We start from the raw sequence: 22,146 nt of genomic DNA, 5'->3' as shown, positions 1-22,146 counted from the left end.
TAGTGCTAATCTCAAATTTTCATTACTGTCCTACCAAGTAGAGGGATTTGGTTCCTTCCTGCTTGTGTAGTGTATTGCTTTCAACCTGTTCACCACACCTTAAACATAAGAGTACTCCAATCTCCCTCATTAAATGTCTCCTTAACATCACTAGCTCAAAGTGTGGCATCTCTCGGCCTTCTCCAATGTAGCTTTGATCTTCGAATTTTTGTGTCTATCCCATACTAGTTTAATCTCTGTCATAGTCCCCTTGTTTATTTTTATGCCTGTCATGAAAGAAGATTATGTATCTTGAATTTGATGCTGTGTATCATAGGGTACATTTTCCTGTCAATGTAAAATCAAAATGATGTGAAAAAAAAAATGTGATCTTTGCAGATTCACGTTACTTCTCTTCGGTTTTCCCCAGACACTTAAAAACCTTTTGGGTTTGAATATTTATGGCAGCAGTTTTCCAAATATCGATATGAATGATTAGCTTATCAATTACTTGTTTAAAGGTTTTTTTTCCACAGGGAGCAGCAAGAAAGAAATACCAACCGCAAATCTCAAAGTCTTCCGCACTTGATTCCACCGATTCCACTGACTGATTATCATTTCAATGGTTCTGCTAATTTATTCATTCTTTAGCGAAATGAACTGCCCCATCTTTCAATATATTGAGGAGACAGGAAATTAAAAGGAGAGAAGGGAAAAAAAAAAAAAGGAGGCAAGGAAATATGGGGCCTGTGCTTATGTGCAGCTATTTCAGTACAAACTTCCTTCCAGCCTTTGGACAGCTGAATGCAAGTCCATGGACTTCAGCTGCCTGAAAGATGTGGCGCTTAAAAATTTCTGTACTCCCTTGTGCATCCCTCTGACCTTTACATGTAACGCTAGACGAAAACCTGGGGTTTTGGGCTACTGTTTTCACACATGAAAAATGGAAAAAACTGGATGTTTAAGGTGTTAAATATTTTTACACGTAGCCAAGCTGGCATTCACCAACCTGCAAGTACATTTCAGAGGTGCAAGAATAAATGCCAATGCTAAAATCTGTTAAATGCTTTTGACAAGCAGCAACTGCAATCACCACAAATTCTCCCAATTTAAACCACTTCTACACAAATTTAAACTTTTCCTAAAACACCCAAGTAAGATTTTTCCACATAGGCTGATCGAGGCTTTTACAAACCTCATGGCAAAAATCATTCCACTACTGAGGAATTTAGAGATGTAAAAGTTGTTAGCTTCTCTATGGGACTTTTTGTTCTTTAGTAGAAAACTCCTAAAATTCAGTAATTAGTAAACTGAATATAACCACTATTATCAATAACTATGGAGCCTACTTTTTCTCACATTAAGGTACTATCACTATTTCCCGAAAACAGTTATATTACTATTTTACTTTTCACTTACCAGACATGAAGCTGGGCTACTAGAAACCATGAATTCAAAGTGTCAGGCATTTGGCACCCTTGATGGGGGGGGGGGGGGAGAAAAAAGAAACACAAAACAAAAACTAAATATTAATATGAGCTTCATCACGTTTTGTGCCTAACAAATTCACTACACCAAAACCTAAATACATTTTAGTAATGTAATTTCTGGCCCAGAACAGCGCATACATATCAGAAGCAAACATCATTTACTGTCATACTTGTGCTTAAACTCGAGAACATGCAGCCACAGGATGCTGTAGATTCATAAAGATTTAATGAGTTTAGAACTCACTTAGGTAACGTTTACGGGGGGAAAAAATTCCAAAAAATTCCAAAATGGAGAACTAGACAAACATGTTGCTTGTAGCTCAAGAAGTCCCAAAGCAGTAGAGGAGAGCAGGGAAGTATCAACGGATGCTTTGCTCCGTTCTTACACTCTTCCTTTAGCACGTGCTGTTGCCTCCTGCCAGCGACACAATACTGTGCTAGCTGGGTCTTCGCTCCGACTCCACTGCTCTGATTTACTACAAGGCTGTACAACCCACAGCACTCCCAGTGTACCTTGTCTCTCGCCATTCTACTTCAGCATTAAAACCACTAATCAACCACAGAAACAATTTCTATTTCCAGATCTCTCTCTACTGCAACAGCCACTGGGCTTCCCAGAGACGGATCGTCCATGTGCATGTTCACACTACGGATCTGCATGTGTTGTCAGCATGTGAGGCTAGAGATTCAGGCTATGTGGCACAGAAAACATATTCCTCTTCCTCATGGTTGAAAAGCATCGACCTACAGGTTATGTGCACATTAAGTCCTTCGGTTCCCGTCAATCTTAAACCTTCCTCCTAGGAAATCACCTCTACCTCTGTTTCCTGGAGAAGTTTTTAAGAGGAGGATTTAATGAGAAGGATCTGACAGAGTCACCTTGGCCGACCCAGCACTTGATCTTGTCTTCTGGACTGTTCAAACCTAGCTGTAAGGAGCCAGAGTATTCAGCAATGGACTCTCCAGTAACACGTGCCCCAGGAACTCAATTTATTTTTTCTGTGTTGAATATATGCCTTCCTGACTCCTATACTTCCTGGCCCTCAATTACTACCAAGGAGATTCACCTGGCTCAAGAAGCAGTACTTTTCACAGCCTCTTTCTTTTTATGTGTCAACTATGGTCAGGCAACCACTAGAACCAAGCAAATCATCACTGTTCCTCCCTCCTCAGAGAGATGACTCCATCAGTGCCTAGGAGGTGCCAAGCTTCATCATCAGTGCTCATACATCACCTATGCCACCTCTAAGACAGTATAAATACACAATAAAAACAGTCTATGTTTGGAGATGAAACACAAGTTTCCCTCACCGTTCTCCTCTTTTGGCCTTTTCATTCCTATTAGAAACAGTTCATATGCCTAGAAATGACTACTTGGACCTGAAGGCATGCCAAGGCATCTCTAACCAGGGCAAGCGTACACAATGCTTGCATTAATCAAACCATTTCATTAACGGAAGGTTCCACAGGCAAGATTCAGAGTAAAACACCTCGTTCAATAGACAGAGGTTTCTGAAGTAGGAGTTACCATATATCAGTCTCCCACCACAGAAATCACTCTTCAGTGGAAAGCAAAGCTCACACCTCTACTACTGGAAAAGTGGAAAGTTTTTAAAGACCTATTCAGTACCCAGGAGAGAAGAATTTTTTTCTCTAACTTTCCAAGTGTTGCACTTCTATTTTTATAATCCATTTTTTAACTTCTATATTAAGACTGTCTATGTCATAAATTTAAAAGAGGAATGACTCTTTTAAAGCAACAAGCTTTCCCTCAGATACCAGCATTTTAAAAAGCATGCAATTCTACAATTTGAGGTTTTGGACCACCTTACTCTGGGAAACTAACTAAGGAGAAAGATCCATCCTATAATTAAATAGAACATTATTCCCTTCAGAATAGAGTTAGATACAGTAAAAATGTCTGACGGTAAAGCTACCTATGAATTTATCGTGGTTATCATCAGCCAGGGAATAAATCTGTTCTGCCAACAGAACACATCCTGTTCACATGTCTGCGTACAATAAGAGACATGAATGCTCAGGATTATGAGAGCATACCTCTTCCTCCAGCCATATTCTGCACTTAAAATTCAGGTAAGGGATGCAAAACTTCAACGCGGACTTTCTTTCATGATAGGTCATCTTTGCCAGTACCACAATTTTAGGAAGGATGCAACGGGACAATATCCCCAGACCCTGCAAAGAAACAGGTGCACTACTGTCAGCGTTCCCCCGAGTACGACACAGCAGCAAGCGCCTACGGGCACCCGATGGGCTGAGGGAAACAGAAGAATCCACAGTCCTGTAGGAAAACTCCAAGCCTTTCGAGTTGCTTGGCCGTCCCCCTAGAAGCTGCCTGAAAGACTGTTTTGATAGGGCCACCTCTTTACTACTGCAGCTGTACGGTAGTGGAGCAATTAGCAGTATTAACAGCTCAAGATGAATTCAAGGCAATCCTATGCTCCATGCTCATCAGACAAACTTTAGCTCAGCTCTCAGTATCACCTACCTGATCCTAAAACCTCCCTTGACCTTTCAAAGATAAGGCTAGGCATGAAACACTCTCCTCACAGATGGCTACCTCCTTCATTTTGTTAGAACTACCCAAGCTCTGCAAGCTTGCTGCACAGCAAGCCTGGCACCAGTAATCTTGCTATTCCCTCCACTACTTCTCTATCCTTCAAACAAGAAACAGCTGAAGTCCTAAAACTGCTCCACTTTCCATATAAGCAGCACAGTACAGACATGTGGGACTCAGGCTCTACAGCAGATCTCCCAAAGTTTTCTCCATGGATGACCACAAAACGAAGAGAAAACAGAATGGCAGCTAAAATAAAATTAACTGCAGTACAATCCTAGAGAGTCCCAATTAAAACACCTCCTTTATACACCACACTGGCCTCATGACTTACATATCCATAGTCCATATTTTGGGAACTGCTGTTCTAAGGCATAATACAGAGAAGTATTATGCAGTGGACAGGAATCATACTGTGTAACTGGAAGTCTCGGAAACGTCACTAGGTATCAGCAGAAATGCGCTCAGATAGCAAGATAGCCTCTAAGACTCATCCTAGTCGTCAACACCACACCATCCAGTCTTTACAGTCTGTTACCCCTGTCAGAGCACCACCTGACAAAATCCACACACCAGTGCAAGTTCCAAGCAGTCGCACTGCAGTTGTCATTCATGCCACAACATAACCACATCACAAAAGCACATCCAGAAACACTGGAGACAGCTCTGTAAAGAGCTGGTTCTGACCCCACAGGGTTAATGAGCCCACAGACGGTTTTACACATGCATGGATGCATGGTTTCCAAGGCCAGCTCAGTAGGTCAACAACTCTCACAAACAGCAGAGAAAAAGCTAATAAGCTCTCCAGAGACCAGAGCTGACTCCATGCAGTTCGCTTGGATATCTCAACAGCGTGCAGCTAGAGCCAGCAGTGCTGGGGGCTGCAAAGCATAAAGGTCTTACGCAAAGCATAAAGGAACACCACGAGGTCTACGCACAGCCGGCTCTGCCTCAGGCAGACCTGAGCAGGGTCCCACGCAGCACCAGTACTACTCTTAGAGTTCCTAAGCAGTGCAATTCCTCGTGTGGGGGTGCAGCACCCATGTCAGCACAGTCTCAGACACACCTGTGCTTGCTGCGTCACCAAGGGCAAGAATTCAGAGCTAGTTACGTCCTGTTCCTACTAGTGCCCCAGGCTGCTCTTTTGGGAGTGAGCTGCAGTCCTGGCTTCAGCGATGCCCACCTTTATTTGAAAGAGGAGCAATTCAGAACAGAAAAAACCAGCTCCTGACTGACCTAGTTTGACGAAGACCTGGTGGACTGAATTGAAAGCTGGGTATCTTGCTTCATGCCATGCTCCCCTCTCCTAATCGTGCGCTCCTTACCACCTACTGTACGCCACAGCTGCTGTCCATCGGACTCTTCCATGTGCCACAAAGTCACCAACACAGCACAAGAGGAAGTCAGTAAAATCCGGGCCATTTTATTTCAGCGACCTGAACAGTTCACTGGAGGACATAATAACTGTCCAGTCCAGAACACAGGCAGAAGACGGAGAAGTCAGCCTTTTCCCTTTGGCCACTACTTCGACTCAGCTGCCCATGGAACCTCAGCCTAAAGATTCTTCGTCAGCAAAATCAATTTAAAGGTACCAGCCCACCCCACGCAGTCTGTGCTTTCGGGGAACTACTTTACAAACACGGATAACGTCTGCTAAATTTTAGAGCTAATCCTCCAAACAGTCGCAGCTGTAAGTAGATAGAAATAACAGAAACTTCTTATATTTGTTTTTAAACGAAAACAATGATGTCCTTGGAACCCCAACTCCAGAGGTGTTCTTATAACACCAATGGGTGCACCATGCACACTGACAATCTCAGCAAAACAAACTATCTTGTTCCTTATGTAACAATGGTCTCAAGTCATCGCAAGCATAGGGTTCCCCCGGGTGTAAACTCAGAGATGGATTGCCTACAACTTGTATTACAGAGCAGAAAGACAAAAGCAGCAACGAGGACATTCTGGAGAAAACAGTAAAACTTGAAGGAAAGGCTATCTGTTGTTTGTGATATATTTAAAGCGAGGGGGAGCTCTGAAAATTTTCTCTTTAAAGCAGTTAAGACAGTATCAAGAATACAATTGAAGTCATTTTACTCAGTGTTGAGCCTGAAAATCTGTGCCAGTCTCTTTCACATACATGTTTTGAAATTCCTTTACATTTTAAGCTAGGGCAAGATTTATATATCTTCGTACAATTAACCTGTTAAGCAGAGATAGCGTAACACCAGTTAAAAATAGCAAAGTCTCTATTTGAGAGGCAAATACAACAAACAGAAGAGAACTTATCTGAGAAAGCCTGAGAGGGCACACAGCTGCAGAGAGGTGTGTGCACAGGAAAAATGAGGTTCTAATTTTTTGATCACTAATGATGAATCCTACTGCTCACAGTGCTCTCTCACTCTTGGAACCGCTGAAACCACATCACAGTTTTGGAAAACCTTCTGAAAACCATCGGAAAATCTTGCAGCAGCAACACCATGTACCAAACCAGCCTCAATAAGCTCTGCACTAGATGAACACACAAAGATGTTCCTTCAGCTGATCTCTGAAACGGCGGCAGCAGCCGCCCCAACCCGTGCTGGGACACTGTAAGGCCGCTAGAAAGCAGTCGGTAGGAATTCGGGTGACAGGCCAGATCCAGGCAATCGGTTTACTACCAGCTAAATCACACTGACACAAGAAATAATTCATGTAAGAATAAAACATTATTGAGGTTTACGTAAGTCTCAAAAACACATCTTCCCTATTCACCCGCCACATTTGATACTAACAAACGCAGCAGCAGATTTTTTAGCTAATAGCTGAACAACTGTGTGCAACATGGAAAAGCTATCCCAATTCAAGCCAATATTATTCCCATATACTTGAAGGAGGGACTTGCGTCTCTATTCTAGTCATACTCTCTACCCAGTCAAGAGATGTGTCCTACTTTAATGCTGTCATGGTCAGTAAAACATAGACTTTCTCTAAGTTCCAGCCAAACTTGCCCCAGTCATGAGGAAGAGAGACAGCTAGGACCTTGTCATCTATGTCACAAAAACACCTGCACACCATTGCACAGGGATAGTTCCTATACCTGCACCCCAGTTATACTGGACCTTCTCACAACTGGTCACTGGACTGCGCAGGACACAGAGACAATCTGACCATAGTAAAAAGGGAAGAGCTATCTGGACTCTTAGTTTATCCCAACCCTGGTAATAAACAACGCAATATCCTTCAAAGTCCAGGTTATTCCGGGTTTTACCTGTTCCACCCTTGTTCCTGTTCTCCATTGCAGTGGGCAAAATGTAACAATCCCAGACTCCAGAGTCTGCCTTTGAACTCTGGCCCCTTCAGAGCTCACGAGAATGCTGTAGTACAGTCAGCTTCTAGTTGACCACACACTGTTAGGGTCTGACAAGTCTTTTCGCTGTCATATTTATTGGTATAAATATATCTAATGAGTTCTCATCAGAAGTTCTCTCACCATGGCAGTAGTCCAAATAGCATCAAGTCCATTACTTACTGTTAAAAAATTCCTCGTAGTCAGTTTTCTCCACACAGCATGTGTACATGCGCAAAGCTGCTACCTTAATTTTCTAAAGAAAAAGAAAAGACAATACTTAAAATATTCACCATGAGAGCTAGTGAACACACCAGTTTGTTAAATACATACATTAACATTTTCTGAAAAGATTCTTTTGAGAATCACAATCACTTACGATTTTCAGGAGCACACTAAACTATTATATCTCCCAGGAATGACAGAAGCATAATCAATCTTGCCTTGAGGCAAAACAATGATTAAATGGCTTCTTGAATACCCTTCTGAATCTAATTTAATATCATACTATCCTTATAGAAAAATAAATTAAATGGGTTTCCTTATAGAGACTTCAAAGATCCCAATTCACAGTTCCTGGTTTTCCCCAATAACTTTAACTGATGTATACCACCGAAAGTATTTTGTATAATTTAAGTTTTAAATATTAAAGAAGTCACATACCAGACATGTCTGAAAACTATCTTTTTTCCTACAAAAATGAAACGTGAACTGAGCTTCACAAGTGAGAAAGGAATCACAAATGATGAATGACATGAGGTATACTCAGGTGTTTTGGCACTGCTAATTTTGTTCTTGGCCTGCCTCTGCACCAGAAACACCTTCAGTGCATCATCTATAACAAAGACGCATGCGCTGAAGCTTCAATGACCACACTAACTGACAGTAAAGATCTTAAGGAGAAGATCTGTCAGCTGTTCTTGTTTACTAACATCAAGGGGAGAAAAAAAATTTGAAAACTCCAGAGCTTACTCTGCTACCTAAGCCAGGAACCAGCACTGGGTTTGGGTTAGTTTTTTTGCGTGGGGGAGGGGTGGGGGGGGTGTGTGTTTGGTTTTTTATTTTTTTAATTTTTGGTGACATATACTAGGGATCATCTCAGTCCTGCCTATACTACAGAGATGAGCACTATGCCTGTCAAATGGCACTTCAGATTACTAAAGTAATTCTTTGTGTCTCCTCCAAAATGAAAATAAGGAAGTTGCAACTGTTCTCCTACTGTAGAAACACAGGAGCCGTTATTTTTCTTATTCAATAATCTCAGGCTTCTGTCAAAAATCAAGTATGCATCTAAACTTCTTGCAGTAAAATAATTTGCACCATTTACTGTAGTTCTGAAGGTTTCCTTTTCAAAGGAAATGCTGCCTGGCCTGGGAGTAGAGATCTCCCCAGTGAAAGCCACTGCCCCAGACCAGGCAACACCAGACATTAAAAACATATTGTATAGAACAGTGCCTGCAATCCAGCCCTTAAATAAGGCAGGTAACACAGGAGAAACTGGTGATATTTAATCATGAAAGTTTTAGGGTGTAGAGGAGGTGTGGGGCAAGGGAGAAGAAAATGGAAAAAAGCAGAGAAATACTAAGAAACTTCCCTAAGATCTCATAGAGAGCACTGGCAAGGCCAAAAATGAACTCAGGTCTCTTGGGCCCTAACCACAAAATAACTCTCTCGAAACCCAAGTTCCCTAGCCAAAAGCAGGCAGTAAAGAGTAGCAATTAAGGAGAACTCTGAATCAACACTTAGAGCTAACAAGAACCTTTATTACAAAAATATGTACACACGTACATGGGAAAGAAACTACTCTCTCATGAGGTTTAGCATCACCTGATTAAACTGTCAGTTATCTTTTCTTTCTGAGGAGCAAGATGCAATCAGCAACCGTTTCTGACCAGTCTCGAAGCAGGTCCGCTCTGTCTTGCAGATATTCAAAGCACCTTATAGGTTTTCATTCCCACACACTTGGGCTCAGCCCTTCCCTTCAAGTTATCTTCCCCTCTCACTCCTTTATACTGTGTCCTAGTTCAGAGCAAAGAAATTATAAACTTCACCCCTCTCTTCTTCCTTCCGCATATGGAACTGAAGGCGTCTCTTACAGAACTGCTCTCATTTAGTCAGTGTTAACAACTGCTTTACCAAAGGACTATTCAAAAAAACACAGAAGAGGAGGACCTATTTGTGACTCTGCTCTAGTCAGCTACTACTGAACAACTACTCAAACAACCACCATAACATATCTCAATACTGTCCATTTGGGAGACCCTCCTGTCACAGAAATACTGAACATTGAAAGAGGTTCAGAAAAGAGCAACATAAACCAAAACATGAAAGAGCCTCAATAACAGAAACAAGTTAGACTGTCTCCTCGGTCCAGAGAAGGACTAAGATATTATGGAATATCTGAGTCTATAAAATCATCAGTGGAAGGGAGAATGCGAATATACACTGCAAGGCAAGAATAATCACCATTTTATTTTTTACACACAAAATGAAAAGGCACCAACTGAAAACAACTGTGCTTCTTCCCCTGCGGGGTACTCGAGCTGTGGAACTCCCTGATACTGAATGCTACGGATGCTATAAACCGATAAGAGTTCAAAGCGCAACTGGATAAATTTATAGGAAAAAAATCCATCAACAGATATCACAGAAAACAGCCTTGTTTCATACAGGAAGCCCCGAGACGGACAACTGTTGCAGGCTGGAGGAGCACAAGTATCATAAGATGCTTTTCCTGTAATTAAATTCTTTCTAGATAATGGCAGTTGGTCATTATTAGTGACAAGAGAATGGTCTATGTAGGTGTTTGACTTGGATAGTAAGGCTGTTACCGTGTTCTTTGGTGCACAAATGAAGTGAAAAATAAGATCTCAGAAGAAATTCAAGAAGGCTTAAAACTCTGCAAACCCAATGCAATATCCCTGCTTCTGTCAATGATGGCAATACACAGATCATGGTAGGTTTAAGTTATGGATTATTATTCCTCACATCACAAAACAGGAATTTACATGGGTAATAATTAGAACTTATCCATTAAGTAGTGCTCCTACTATAAGAAAAAAGGTGGGGATTTTTTTGTTTGCTTTTTAGAACTCCAGAAGTATCAACCAACCAAAAGAAATATCAAATGAATGCTTTACCCATCTGCTATACTTCAGTGGTCCTGTGAAACCCATTGCTTCTATTATCCTTGTGAAAGTACCCACTTTCTCTTCAGATGGTTGCAAGGAATCTTTTGAACAAAGATGCTGTAAAATTGAAATATCACATATTTCAGTCTTAGCAATTAAGACAAATCATTTTAGTTAAAGAAGCTACAAGCTTAATAGAGAATTTTAAGGGTTTTGTTTACTTTCTTTATTCAACAAAACAAATACATATTTGGGTCTTCTCTGCAAAATACCACACTGTTATTCCTATGCGCCATTCTTCTGTTTATGAATGCAAACATTGCATAACCGTTTTGATAAAAGCATCCCACTGGAAGCTCAGACTCAAATAGTGTGCACAGAAACCTGCTCTCCAAAATACGGCTCCCATTCTAGATTCCAATATTCCTTCTAGACAGGTATCTTTACTGGGGCTTAAATCTTTCGCATATAAAACAAGCAAAAGAAATCACAGAAACAGAGTAAATAAAACTAACCTTTCACATTCCCTCTCTTACTCTCACAGGCATATCATGTTCTAGAGTAATTACATATTCTGTAAACCAACCAGCTCTGTCTCAAAACTAATGAAGCTACATGAACACACTGTTCTCGCTGAAAAGCTGCCCCCCATTGTTATTCCCCTTAGAGTTAATCTAAATGGTACTTGCAGAAAATCTAGATCAGCAAAGTGTTTAGTCCTCAACGATCTGCAGTGTCTGCAAACATGAAGATCAATGTTCTCTCCCAGACTAACTACACACCTTCAACACCGTTGGACTGACACGAATCTTTGTGGCAGAATGCCAGCTCCCATTCTGCCTCTACGCATCCTGGCAGTAGCAATCAGCCATCAGTTAACTACCTTTTGCGCTCCAGCAAATAATTTCTAATTAATTATACAGTACAAACATTTTGTTATTAACTAATTACTCTACTTTTAACCCATCTAACCAAAATCTAATGCATATGAATCTCCCACATATACTTGAGAAATACAGCTGAGAGCCATTACAACCTGAGAAAATTCCCTGACCAAAGAAATGTTGAATTGCTTTACATTGCTGGAATTTTACCCTAACCACTTCCTACTAAGACATGAACATACCAAGAAAAGAATTTTCTTAGTAGGGAAGCAATTTAGCAACACACATGGCCAGAACAAACACTTGGAGCAGCAGCAAACACTCGGACGAGACACAAACGCAGAGAAGCGGTGCTCGCACCCACTGCAGCTTCCTGGGCTGCACCCACCCAGCTCTGAGCAGTCATTCCTGCCCCAGAAAACGCATCCACACATTCACTTTTGGCAGCTAGAACTGGATGCACCTTCAGCATCCCAGTGTTTGAAACTGTTCCACCTCCATAACACACAGGGTTGTGCTACACGAGTTTCGCAGCTCAGTTATGTAAAACAAATTCTGTTGTGCCTGTATTAAATCCAACTTTGCCATTTCATTGGACGCTCCCATTTTTCCCACAAGAAGTCGCAAACAACTATTCCCTACTCCCTCGTTCAGTATCTTTTATGACTTCTATAGGCCAGTATCACACATACGCTCATCAGTTCTCTCTCCTTAGTTTAGAAGGGTCCTAAAATGGGCTCTTCTCATACTGCGGGCTTCTCACAGTTCTGATCATTCCGGCTGTACTCCTATTGTCCCAAAATGCGGCTCTTTCATTCAGGCTGCTGTGCTAGTCCTTGTCATTTGCTTGTGTTCTTTTGCTATCCTCCTCTTAGTTGTTTGGTATCATTCTCTACAGCTTTCCTAGTATAATAATTTTTGAAATGGCATGAATGAGAAATAAATACATACTAAAATACAGACACATATCCTGCACAAGGTGCTATATTTAATTAAAAACTAACCGTAAAGGTGACAAAAATTGTAGCTTTGAGACGTACTCAGTCCCTATGTACATCCACACACAAGCTTTAGAATTTGAGATAAAATGCTCTGCACTTGTGCGCTATCTGTAGATGGCTATCAGTGTCTTGAACCCCATCACGCCTAGTATTCAGGTAAATAGGAAGAAACATGCTCAGTGCCATTTTAGTATCTATCAGCCACCCAGTAAAGACAGCATAACACTGTCCAGGACCTCCTTTAATACTCAGATCCTTCCTTTGAAGGCCATTAAACCTGCTCACCAAGTCCTCTGTTATCACCCAGAACAAAAGCGTCTGCAAAGGCACTTTCCCACCCTCTGCCACATGGGATCAGCCCAGTGAGTCTACTGACATACACGTGAACATTTAAACCAATTTTCAGTACTTTCTCTTCAAGATTATCCCATGCAATACTCTTATCCTCTACATCAAAAATGACACCTAACCTTACACCATAACTCCAAAAGCCCCTCTCCAGCCAGGCAATGATAGGACATGCTCAACGCAGAACTTGTGTCCCAATAACCACCACCATACCAAACTCTTTGAATCAAATTCCATCTCCTCCACAGGTATTAAAATCATACTAAAAGCCCAGTGGATCTGAGAAGATTAATTTTACTATGTGTCTCTTATCTAAAAATGCATTATGAAGTCACCCTCAGTAAGGATCTTCATTATGCAGCAGTTAAAAACCAAAATTATCTCGATTCAACTGCTGCTACCTCATCACCAAAAAAATTGACTGGATTGACTGGAAAACAGTCTTTTTCTATGAAATGCCATGATTCTTGCCTCACTCTTCTGCAAGTCTGCCTGAATTAGCTCAGGAGATGGAGAGGGGATTTAAGCAGTGAGCGTTTGGTTCAACCTACGGACAGAGGCACGCAGTTCGTCCTGCCAATGCTAGGACTGCATCCAAATGCAATTAAACAGTCCTATGAGCATATAAAAAAATCAGATCTAGAAAACACATAGAGAAAACTTCAGAAAATATGTTTTACAACTCACTCAAAACAAGCTCATCAAGACACTGAAAGTGACATAAGACCACCTCAGGCCGACTTTCTTGCTCAATACCTGAAATTCAGTGCTCAAAGAGAACAATCCTCTTAATTTTGACACCAAGTATAAAAATTAAACAATCGGAGCTCATCATTAATTCTAAAACACTTTCCCACCAGAAGTGCATAGTCAAGTTCACATTTCAAAGCTGAGCAAGTACTTCTCTATTTAAAATTGTGGGGTTGCAGTCCAAAAACCTACCTCAAACCTTACCTACACTGCTTCCTCTCTGGTCATAAATGCTGCCTGGCTTCTTACACCAAGGCTATTTTAACCAGGAAGTTTCCCAATTCATCTTTCAACCTTTGTAGCCCTCCCCCAGCCCTTTCCAATACATCCAAAGCAAGTCTCTGACACCTGCCTTGCAGATCTTCATGCCACTTACGGCTTGTTAGGTCTACCATCTCGTCACCCATTGCTCTCCCAGATCTGCTCTGCAAACGATGCTTGTGCAGGTGTAACATGGGCAGCGCAGGCAGGCGGAAGGACTAGGGGTCTGCACCATGTTTGAGAGCCTGGATTCTTTCCGTAGCTCTGGACATAGTAAATTGTGCAAGCCATCTTGTGTGCTTCAAACTTTGTCTGCAAAATGTTTGGTTTACCTCACCAGCTGAAAAACACTGAAAAACTGACCAAGACAAGCAAAACCTCTAGTGAAAAACTAGATGCAGACAGCAGCCAGGGGTTCTTTCCTTCCACACATGTCCTTGTTTTCTTTCATTTTGCCTATCCATGTCAAAATAACCAATTTAAAATACTTCTTAGTATCTACCTCTAACTCTACACCAGCAAAATACACAATCAGGCAGACAGCAAACTGGGATTGTTGCTTTTACGCAAGTTTTACCCAGAAATTCCTAACTTTCTTTTTCCTTCTGTCCTCTCGCTTCTTGTGCACAGATTCCATTTTGCCATTTCCTTCACACTGCATTAACAAGAGCAGAATCAGGATATTTATTAGTTGAGAGACGCTGACTCCCTTGGATTAAGTACTAAACTAATCTTTTGGAGAAGGTTCATTCTCCAGAAAACTTCTATTACAAGACAAAAGACAATAAATGTAAGAGATGCAGAGGCCCCAAATTAACAAAATAGTACAGATGAACAGTAAATAAATTATTATACAATAATCAGTTGTTATTAGTAGACTGCATGACGATCAGCAGATAGCATAGCTGTCATTACACATTATTTGCGAGTTAAAGAATCAGGGAACATCTTGTCACTTCTAATATATATGGGCATCTTCCGTGATTCCCTTTTAAAGGTAAGAAAGGAACATCTGCCTCCCACTTCAATAACTCCTCTCCTTAACTTAGCTTCTTTCCTCACCGGAAAGCAGCCCTCCATCTTACTGTTGGAACCTCCACCCCAGACAACCCCACTGTACCTGCACCTTCCTATGCTAGCACTCCATTTCCGGGAAAGGAACAGCAAGCACTTCTCAAATTATTGGACCCTTTGTTTACGCCATATAATATTTTTAAATATTTTTAAATATTTTTATATAAAGGTGAATCATCTCCTACATGTTTCAAAAAGTGTTTTGTTACCCTTATCTGTATAGTCCCTAACAAAATGTGCCCTCTGACAATAAAACATCAAATTCCTCTAACCTTTTTTGTATTGTAAAATGGACTGTTGTGCTGTGTAATGGCTCCATTGGCTTGAATCAATCCACCACAGGATTTAGAAAGTTGGAACTGGCCAGCTTTGCGTCTCTAGTAAAAATGACAAAAGAAAACAAAAGAAAAGAAAAAAATAAAGTGACCATTGAACAGTAAACACTTAACTTTACACCATTTACCCTTAGTTTGTTTCCAAGTCAATCAAATTTCAATCTAATCATGAAAAACTTTATATCAGAAAAAGCACAAATTTATTATCATAACTGTTACAAACAAAACGGTTGTCCGTGCTTAATGCTCTGCACCACACATTTTCTAGAGTTCTGTAAAGGTACTGATGGAATGGACTGGCTAAAGACTCCGCTCTCAAAAACCACAGGCTATCTGCTTTGATTTTCTCACACACTATTTCTAGTTATAGGTTTTGTCTCTTAATTATTTTTCCTGGCCTTGTAGAGAAACAGAGTTTATGTTATTTTTATCTACAAATTTATAGTCCATTCAATTGCCTTTGTGGCCAGGACTTGAGCAAAACAAATTACAGGGTAAAAGCTATCACTACAGCCACTATAACTTCACAGCACACAGTTTCTATTACAGAGCTACTGCACAATAAATAAAACTATCAAGCAGGAGTGAGTGGGATCTCCAGGTAAGAAGGTGCACGCTGAACAGAACACCTATCGTAGCCTCCCAGCACACCCAAATTAGGAGTAATTTGTTTATGAATAAATTCAGACACAGTAAATATGCTGGTTTGTTCACAGCAGTCAGCCCCAGAAGTCTACTGAACCTACTGTTGGCTCAGAGTAAGCCCAACTTTATCAATCAACTTCACAACCGCTCATTTCCCTCTCTACTCCCAACATCGTACGCTACTTGATACGGACTAGTGCCTTCACAGTATGGTTGTGCCACAAAAGCAAAGGCAAGTTTCCGAGGACTGGAAGGTCTTATCTGAGAAAAGACACCCAAGCCAAAGAGCTGACAGGTAAGTTTCTAATTCTGTAAGTCATGGCTCCATGATACAAGTTGTATTATACAGGAGGACAAAGAGGAGGCTTAATCTCCTCTCGTTTCATTGTATGCAAGAAGGAAACACCAAGAGACATACTCTAATTCCATTCAGATAGTCTGCCTCTATTCACCTTTTCTACACGTTTTTCACCTCTATTATTAAGTGCTATTACATGATGTTCTAGTTCATTTACTATGGATAGACACAACCTGATGCTAAGCATGCTATCACAGAACGGGAAGCAAAACTGCAGAGCAGTGCCTTCCCCTGGAACACCACTACTTAACGTCGCGCTGTGCTAGCTAAATGTATCACCAGCACCGGGAAGTCCAGGGCTACTGTACAGTGGAGACATTCTGTAAAATAAAGTGCCGGAAATAACAGGCAATCGTGACTAGCTTGTAACAGCTGCTTTGGAAGAATGAGACCTACACTTGGATTTCTGCATTTAATCTACTCACGACAGATCAGTTCCTTCCGTTAAAAGACTACACAGCTGGAATGAAGACAACTGTGCTATAGTGGGAGCTCACCCAGTAGAAAGCTTTTCAGTTGCCTTGATATTTCAGCAATACGCAGACAGTGAAGACACGACTTCCGGAAACCTCTTTATTTAAAAACCATGACTTTTTCTTACTAACTTCTTTTTTTTTTTTTAACCACACACTCTTAACATACTCTGATATCCTACCTGGAAAATACCATAGATCATCCGTCTACACTGGCCTTGGACTGCGGCTGTCTGTAATAATCCACTGCATGCTGCTATCCATTGAGTCACTCCAGTCTGGCAGCTCTGGAACAGAGAGATTAGCAATGAAGAAAAGGACCCTAACACTCAGGAACGGTTTAACTGTCCTCCTGTGTCCACAAGTTTTATTCATTTATCCAACAATCACCAGATTAAACTCCCAACTTGTGCTTGACAGAAGTATAAATTTTGATTTTTAAAAAATCTTGCCTTCCTGTACAAGCATGCAACTCAAGTCTGATGGCAGAAACAGATCAGCCAAAGGAAATGGTGGGCCGTCTACATCATAAAACTACACCACAATTCTACATCTATACCATAAATTCCTGTGTGTAAGAAGCATTCTTCAGCTGGGTGATCTTTAAAAAGCCCTCATCCAACTCTCAGATTTCATGTATCGCTATCTTACTTTACTCCAGGACAGCTAAGAATTCTAGTATTTCAAAAGCATATATTGTCCCAAAGAATTTCAGGGAAGATAACTATTTTCTGTAATGAAAATGTCAGGTAACACGAAAAAGAGGCAGGGTTTTCTTCGCATCTTTCACTTCTGCAATATTTCAGTTAGTAGAATATTTGTTAGAAGAATATTTGCCTCCTTTATCCATGTCCTACATTAATACAGTAAATAATGTGCATATATAGGGGAAATGTATCTGTTAATATATGTAACATATATATAAGGGAAATAATGTCTATATAGGGACAATGTGGGCCCGCTGCTGAATGAGGTGGGTGCCCTGGTGATGGAGGATACAGAGAAGGCAGAGTTACTGAATGCCTGCTTTGCTTCAGTCTTTACTGCTAAGGCTGGCTCTCAGGAATCCCAGTCCCCGGAGGTAAGAGAGAAAACCTTGAGAAAGGAAGACCTTCCCTTGGTCATGGAGGACAGGGTTAAAGATCATTTCAGCAAATTGGCACCTGTGAAGCAATAACCCCATGTACCAGTACAGGCTGGGGCTGATCTGCTGGAGAGCAGCTCTGTGGAGAGGGACTGGGAGTGCTGGGGGATGACAGGGTGACCATGAGCCAGCAGCGTGCCCTGGCTGCCAAGAAGGCCAATGGCATCCTGGGGTGCATTAGGAGGAGTGGGGCCAGCAGGTCGAGGGAGGTTCTCCTCCCCCTCTGCTCTGCCCTAGTGAGGCCCCATCTGCAGTACTACGTCCAGTTCTGGGCTCCCCAGTTCAAGAAAGATGAGGAGCTACTGGAGAGAGTCCAGTGGAGGGCTACGAGGATGATGAGGGGACTGAAGCATCTCTCTTACGAGGAAATGCTGAGGGAGCTGGGCTTGTTCAGCCTGGAGAAGAGAAGGCTGAGAGGGGACCTTAGAAATGCCTACAAATATCTGCAAGGTGGGTGTCAGGAGGACGGGGCCAGACTCTTTCCAGTGGTGCCCAGCGACAGGACAAGGGGCAATGGGCACAAACTGAGGCACAGGAAGTTCCGTCTGAAGATGAGGAAGAACTTCTTCCCTCTGAGGGTGACGGAGCCCTGGCCCAGGCTGCCCAGGGAGGCTGTGGAGTCTCCTTCTCTGGGGATATTCCAGCCCCGCCTGGACACGATCCTGTGCCGCCTGCTCTGGGTGACCCTGCTTGGGCAGGGGGTTGGGCTGGGTGACCCACAGAGGGCCCTTCTGACTCCAACCATTCTGCAATTATTAGCACAGATATGCCATACGAGGAGAGGTTTAGCTTTGAGAAAAGAAGACTCCAGGGAAATCTGATCAATTTATATAAATGCCGGACAGGGTAGACAGTCAAACTCTTCTCATTGGTGCCCAGTGAAAGGACAACCATGAGACTAGCAGATCTGCCTGAAGACAGACTTAAACCCAGTGTGAGTTCTGTTCCCGGTTCCCTGTACCTGCACAGTCACTGCTGTCCCTCAGGCACAGTGTTCAGCCTTGTCAGGCTCTACCTTGTCATCTCCTCAGAGAGCAGCACTTTTAATCCATCCAGAGAATTGATTTCGGTTTTTAAAAACTGCGAGGGGAGAGACGCGCTACTGTAACAAACGTGATTAGTGTTCACTGCTACTACACTTTCCCACTTCTACTGTAGCGAGGCTACTTAGTTTCTGCTCTTTCTCTGTAACATCACTACCCAGCAAGTAAAATCACGAAAATGATACATTTCAATCCAAAAACATATTTCAGATGAGTACCATGCCATACTTCTTGAGGTAATCCAGTGCTCAACAGTTAATAAACATTAAAGTGAGAAAGAAAATTCACTTTTTTTAATAATTACTACAAGATTCCAAGGCACCTTACACAATTTTTTGAGGCGTTTCCTCTGTAACAGGAAGGAAAACATGCCCATGTTGTCATACGTCCTAGAGCTTGACTATAGTGGGGTTTATAGCTCTTCAAAAGCACTACTGCAACAAAACTGGACAGAGACATATGAAAACATAAATAAGCATATGCACACTTAAAAGGTGAGATGTGATACACAATCAAGTAATAAAGAAAAAGTCAACAGCAGAAAGAGGTAGAGCAACAGAAAGGGAACTGCATGAGCTAAGGAATCTTCCCTAAGCCAGCACATAACCTGCCTTTCAAACTACAAGTGCTACTTCTACTTCTTATTTTGGCTGAAAGAAAACGTATCAAGCATCAACTGAACAGGATTACTCAGGAACAGCCTAAAGACAGCACAAGCACCTCCTGCGGTGCAATGCCTCGTCAAGATACAGATGACAGAACATCACTACAGGTCTTCTAAATCCTCCTGGCAACCATCAGAAAAGCCTTTGGTAGCAGGCAAACTATTCATCAAGATCGCTTCTTAGGTAAAAAAAAAGCTTTATCATAACGGCAGTATTAACTAGTAGAGCTGAAATGCTGGGACAATAATCAGGACTGTATCACATGCCATGAGCTCCTGAGAAGGCTTGAAGACAGAACAACAATAAAAAAAATTTTCCTTTCTTATTTCCAGTACAAAGAAGAGACACTGAATGTTTGAAGACTTATTTTCATACAATTAGGCAAGTATTAAATTCTAATGCAAAAGCAGATGCTGGGAAATGCCAAGGATTAGCAAAGCTTGAGCTGAAGCATGTTGCTGCTGTCCAAAGTCCCCTTCCTATCAACTATGTGCTCCCACCACTTACCACAGCTCAGGTGCTTCTCTGATTACAAAGTAAGGCACTTCAGATCACAAAAATGGCAAACAACTACATCTCCTTTCTGCCAACAAGAAATTCTTCTGGCCAAGCTGAAAAGCTGTATCAGTTTACTTTGTCATATATATGAATGCCAGAAGCAGCTGGCAGAGGAGGAGTTGCCCAGGGAGGGGTAAGCCTAGGAGACAAGTCCTTTGCCTTCTGCAAACAGGTCTGCACTGAAACTGCACCCTGGGGGTACAGCTCCGCAGACAGCTGAACCCATCTGGTGACTCACTCCTTCCCTACCACTCTCCCTGCTGTCCCTCTCCCTTTTTTCGCTAGTGATTGCCTCTTTCACACATTAAAACTGCGGGAAACTATTTTTATGTTGCCAAGGTTCTGCTGCTCCAGCATCTGGAGTGCAGGAACCAAGAAAAAGGCTGGAGGCGGCAATGGGAGCCAACAGTGCAAAGACCTGAGCAAGGAGAACGGGCAGGAGTCGGAGGAGCACACAGGAACTCCAGCTCACTGCCCTTCAGTTGTTCTCAGGCAAGTTCGCTCTCAGTTGCTTTCCACTTGAGAACTGCAAGGACCAGGCTCACCAGGCTTGTCAAAACCACACCCTGAGACATCAGCTCCAAGAACTGTGATTTCGTAACCGGGTACTGCCCTCCGAGCACCAGAGCCAGGCACAAACCTTCCTTCTCCAGACGACATGCTAAAAAGTGGGACCCTGCTGCAAAGACTCCACAGGCTAAGAGAAAGGAAAAGTACACAAAAGCATGAGAAAGAGCGGGGCTGCGTGATTAGTAACCCACTCGCTCACAGGAGCCCAACCCAGGCTGCACACAGGAACTGGAACCTTTTTACCACCCTTGGTACCAAACAGCTCCAGAGCGGGACGGGACACCCCACCCGCGGGGCGCGCACACTGCGCCCAAAGCAACCAGGGAAGCACCAGGCCGCGAAACACAACTTCCCCAGCCCCGGCCAGCACTGCCAGGGCCTGCCACGGCCCTCACGCAAGCACCGGCTCCGAGGGCAGAGCGCGGCCCGCTCCCTCGCCGGGGCCCGCTGCCGGGGGAGGCGCCGCGCGGCCTCCGCCTCAGGCGCGGGGAGCGGCCAGGCCGCCGCGGACCGCGCGGGCACCACGGGCGCGGCGCCGGGGCGGCCCCGCGGGGACGCGCCCGCCCGCACGCGCCGCGCGGCCCCGCAGCGGAGGAGGAGGAGGAGGAGGAGACGACCCCGCGCGCCGCCACTCACCACGGCCCGCGCCAGCGCCGCCATGGATCCTGGGCACCGCCCCTTCCGCCCCGCCGGCTGCGCATGCGCGGGCCTGGAGGGGGCGGAGCCGCGCTGTGGCCGTTGCCGGCGGGGGCGCGGGGCGGGGCGCGCGGCTGAGGGGCGGTGGTGGCGGCGGGAAGCGGTGTGGTGAGGCGGGAGGGGCAGCGGGGAGCGGCGGCTGCCGGGCGCGGGCTGGGGCTCGGTTCGGAAGGGCGAAAAGTGGCAAATCCGCGCCTGCCCGAGCTGACCTTCCCCGTAAGGGGGTGGCGGCTGCGTTTTCACTCCGCGCCTTGGCAGCGTGCAGGCAGCGGTGGTTGCCTCTGGCTGAGGTCGACCTGGCCGTTCTGGCTGCCCCCAGACGGAGCCGGCGTCTGTGCGAGCCTGCACAGGCGCCAGCACAGGGATTTCACAGGGGTGCTGCACAGGGCCGAGCCCCTCACGCCGGTGTCCCCCCAGGCCCCGGAGCCAGCAGCTTGCTGCCAGGAGCGATCCCCCCTGTCCCTGGTGCCCATTCCCTGCTCCTTGCTTCTGCTGGCTCCGGCTTCCACGGGGCCGCCGAGTGAACCTGAGCAGCCACCGACAGGCCAAAATGAGCTGGCTTGTTCTGCCAGGTTAGTCCTGATCTGGATCACATCCGCCTCACCTCACAAATGTGCGTCTCGGTACGCGGGAGGCTGGTGCAGATGTGAGCAAGAGCAGCTGGGGAAGAGAGCGAGGCTGCTCTTTTCAGCAGCAGTGCTGGCTTAAAGGGCTTGGGGAACTATAATATTCTACTCCTCTCTTTCCCAGCATGTTTACTGGGATGTCAGCTTCTCAAGAGGGCAGTAGCAGCTGCTTTAATGGCCCTGAAACTCCACAGTAGTCCTTAGAAATCTTT

The 22,146-nt window shown here is 43.7% G+C and overlaps 1 protein-coding gene across 1 annotated transcript in view; it reads right to left on the bottom strand.

Annotated features, from left to right (window-relative positions):
• Window positions 1-21,330, bottom strand: part of UQCC1 (ubiquinol-cytochrome c reductase complex assembly factor 1) — a 49,852-nt gene extending 28,522 nt beyond the window's left edge. Inside the window, exons 1-6 of the mRNA XM_075438741.1 lie at window positions 21,249-21,330; window positions 16,815-16,919; window positions 15,094-15,198; window positions 10,513-10,620; window positions 7,556-7,628; window positions 1,399-1,456 (exon numbers count right to left, since the gene is read on the bottom strand). Coding sequence (XP_075294856.1) covers window positions 1,399-1,456; window positions 7,556-7,628; window positions 10,513-10,620; window positions 15,094-15,198; window positions 16,815-16,919; window positions 21,249-21,272 — 473 coding nt within the window. The 5' untranslated portion in view covers window positions 21,273-21,330. The remainder of the gene's footprint in view (window positions 1-1,398; window positions 1,457-7,555; window positions 7,629-10,512; window positions 10,621-15,093; window positions 15,199-16,814; window positions 16,920-21,248) is intronic.
• Between the last annotated feature and the right edge of the window lie 816 nt (window positions 21,331-22,146).

Source organism: Opisthocomus hoazin, chromosome 18, assembly GCF_030867145.1.
Source record: "Opisthocomus hoazin isolate bOpiHoa1 chromosome 18, bOpiHoa1.hap1, whole genome shotgun sequence".
NCBI classification, from domain to species: domain Eukaryota; kingdom Metazoa; phylum Chordata; class Aves; order Opisthocomiformes; family Opisthocomidae; genus Opisthocomus; species Opisthocomus hoazin.
Note: the sequence above shows the minus strand (reverse complement) of the source record. Positions and strands in the feature narration are given on the sequence as shown.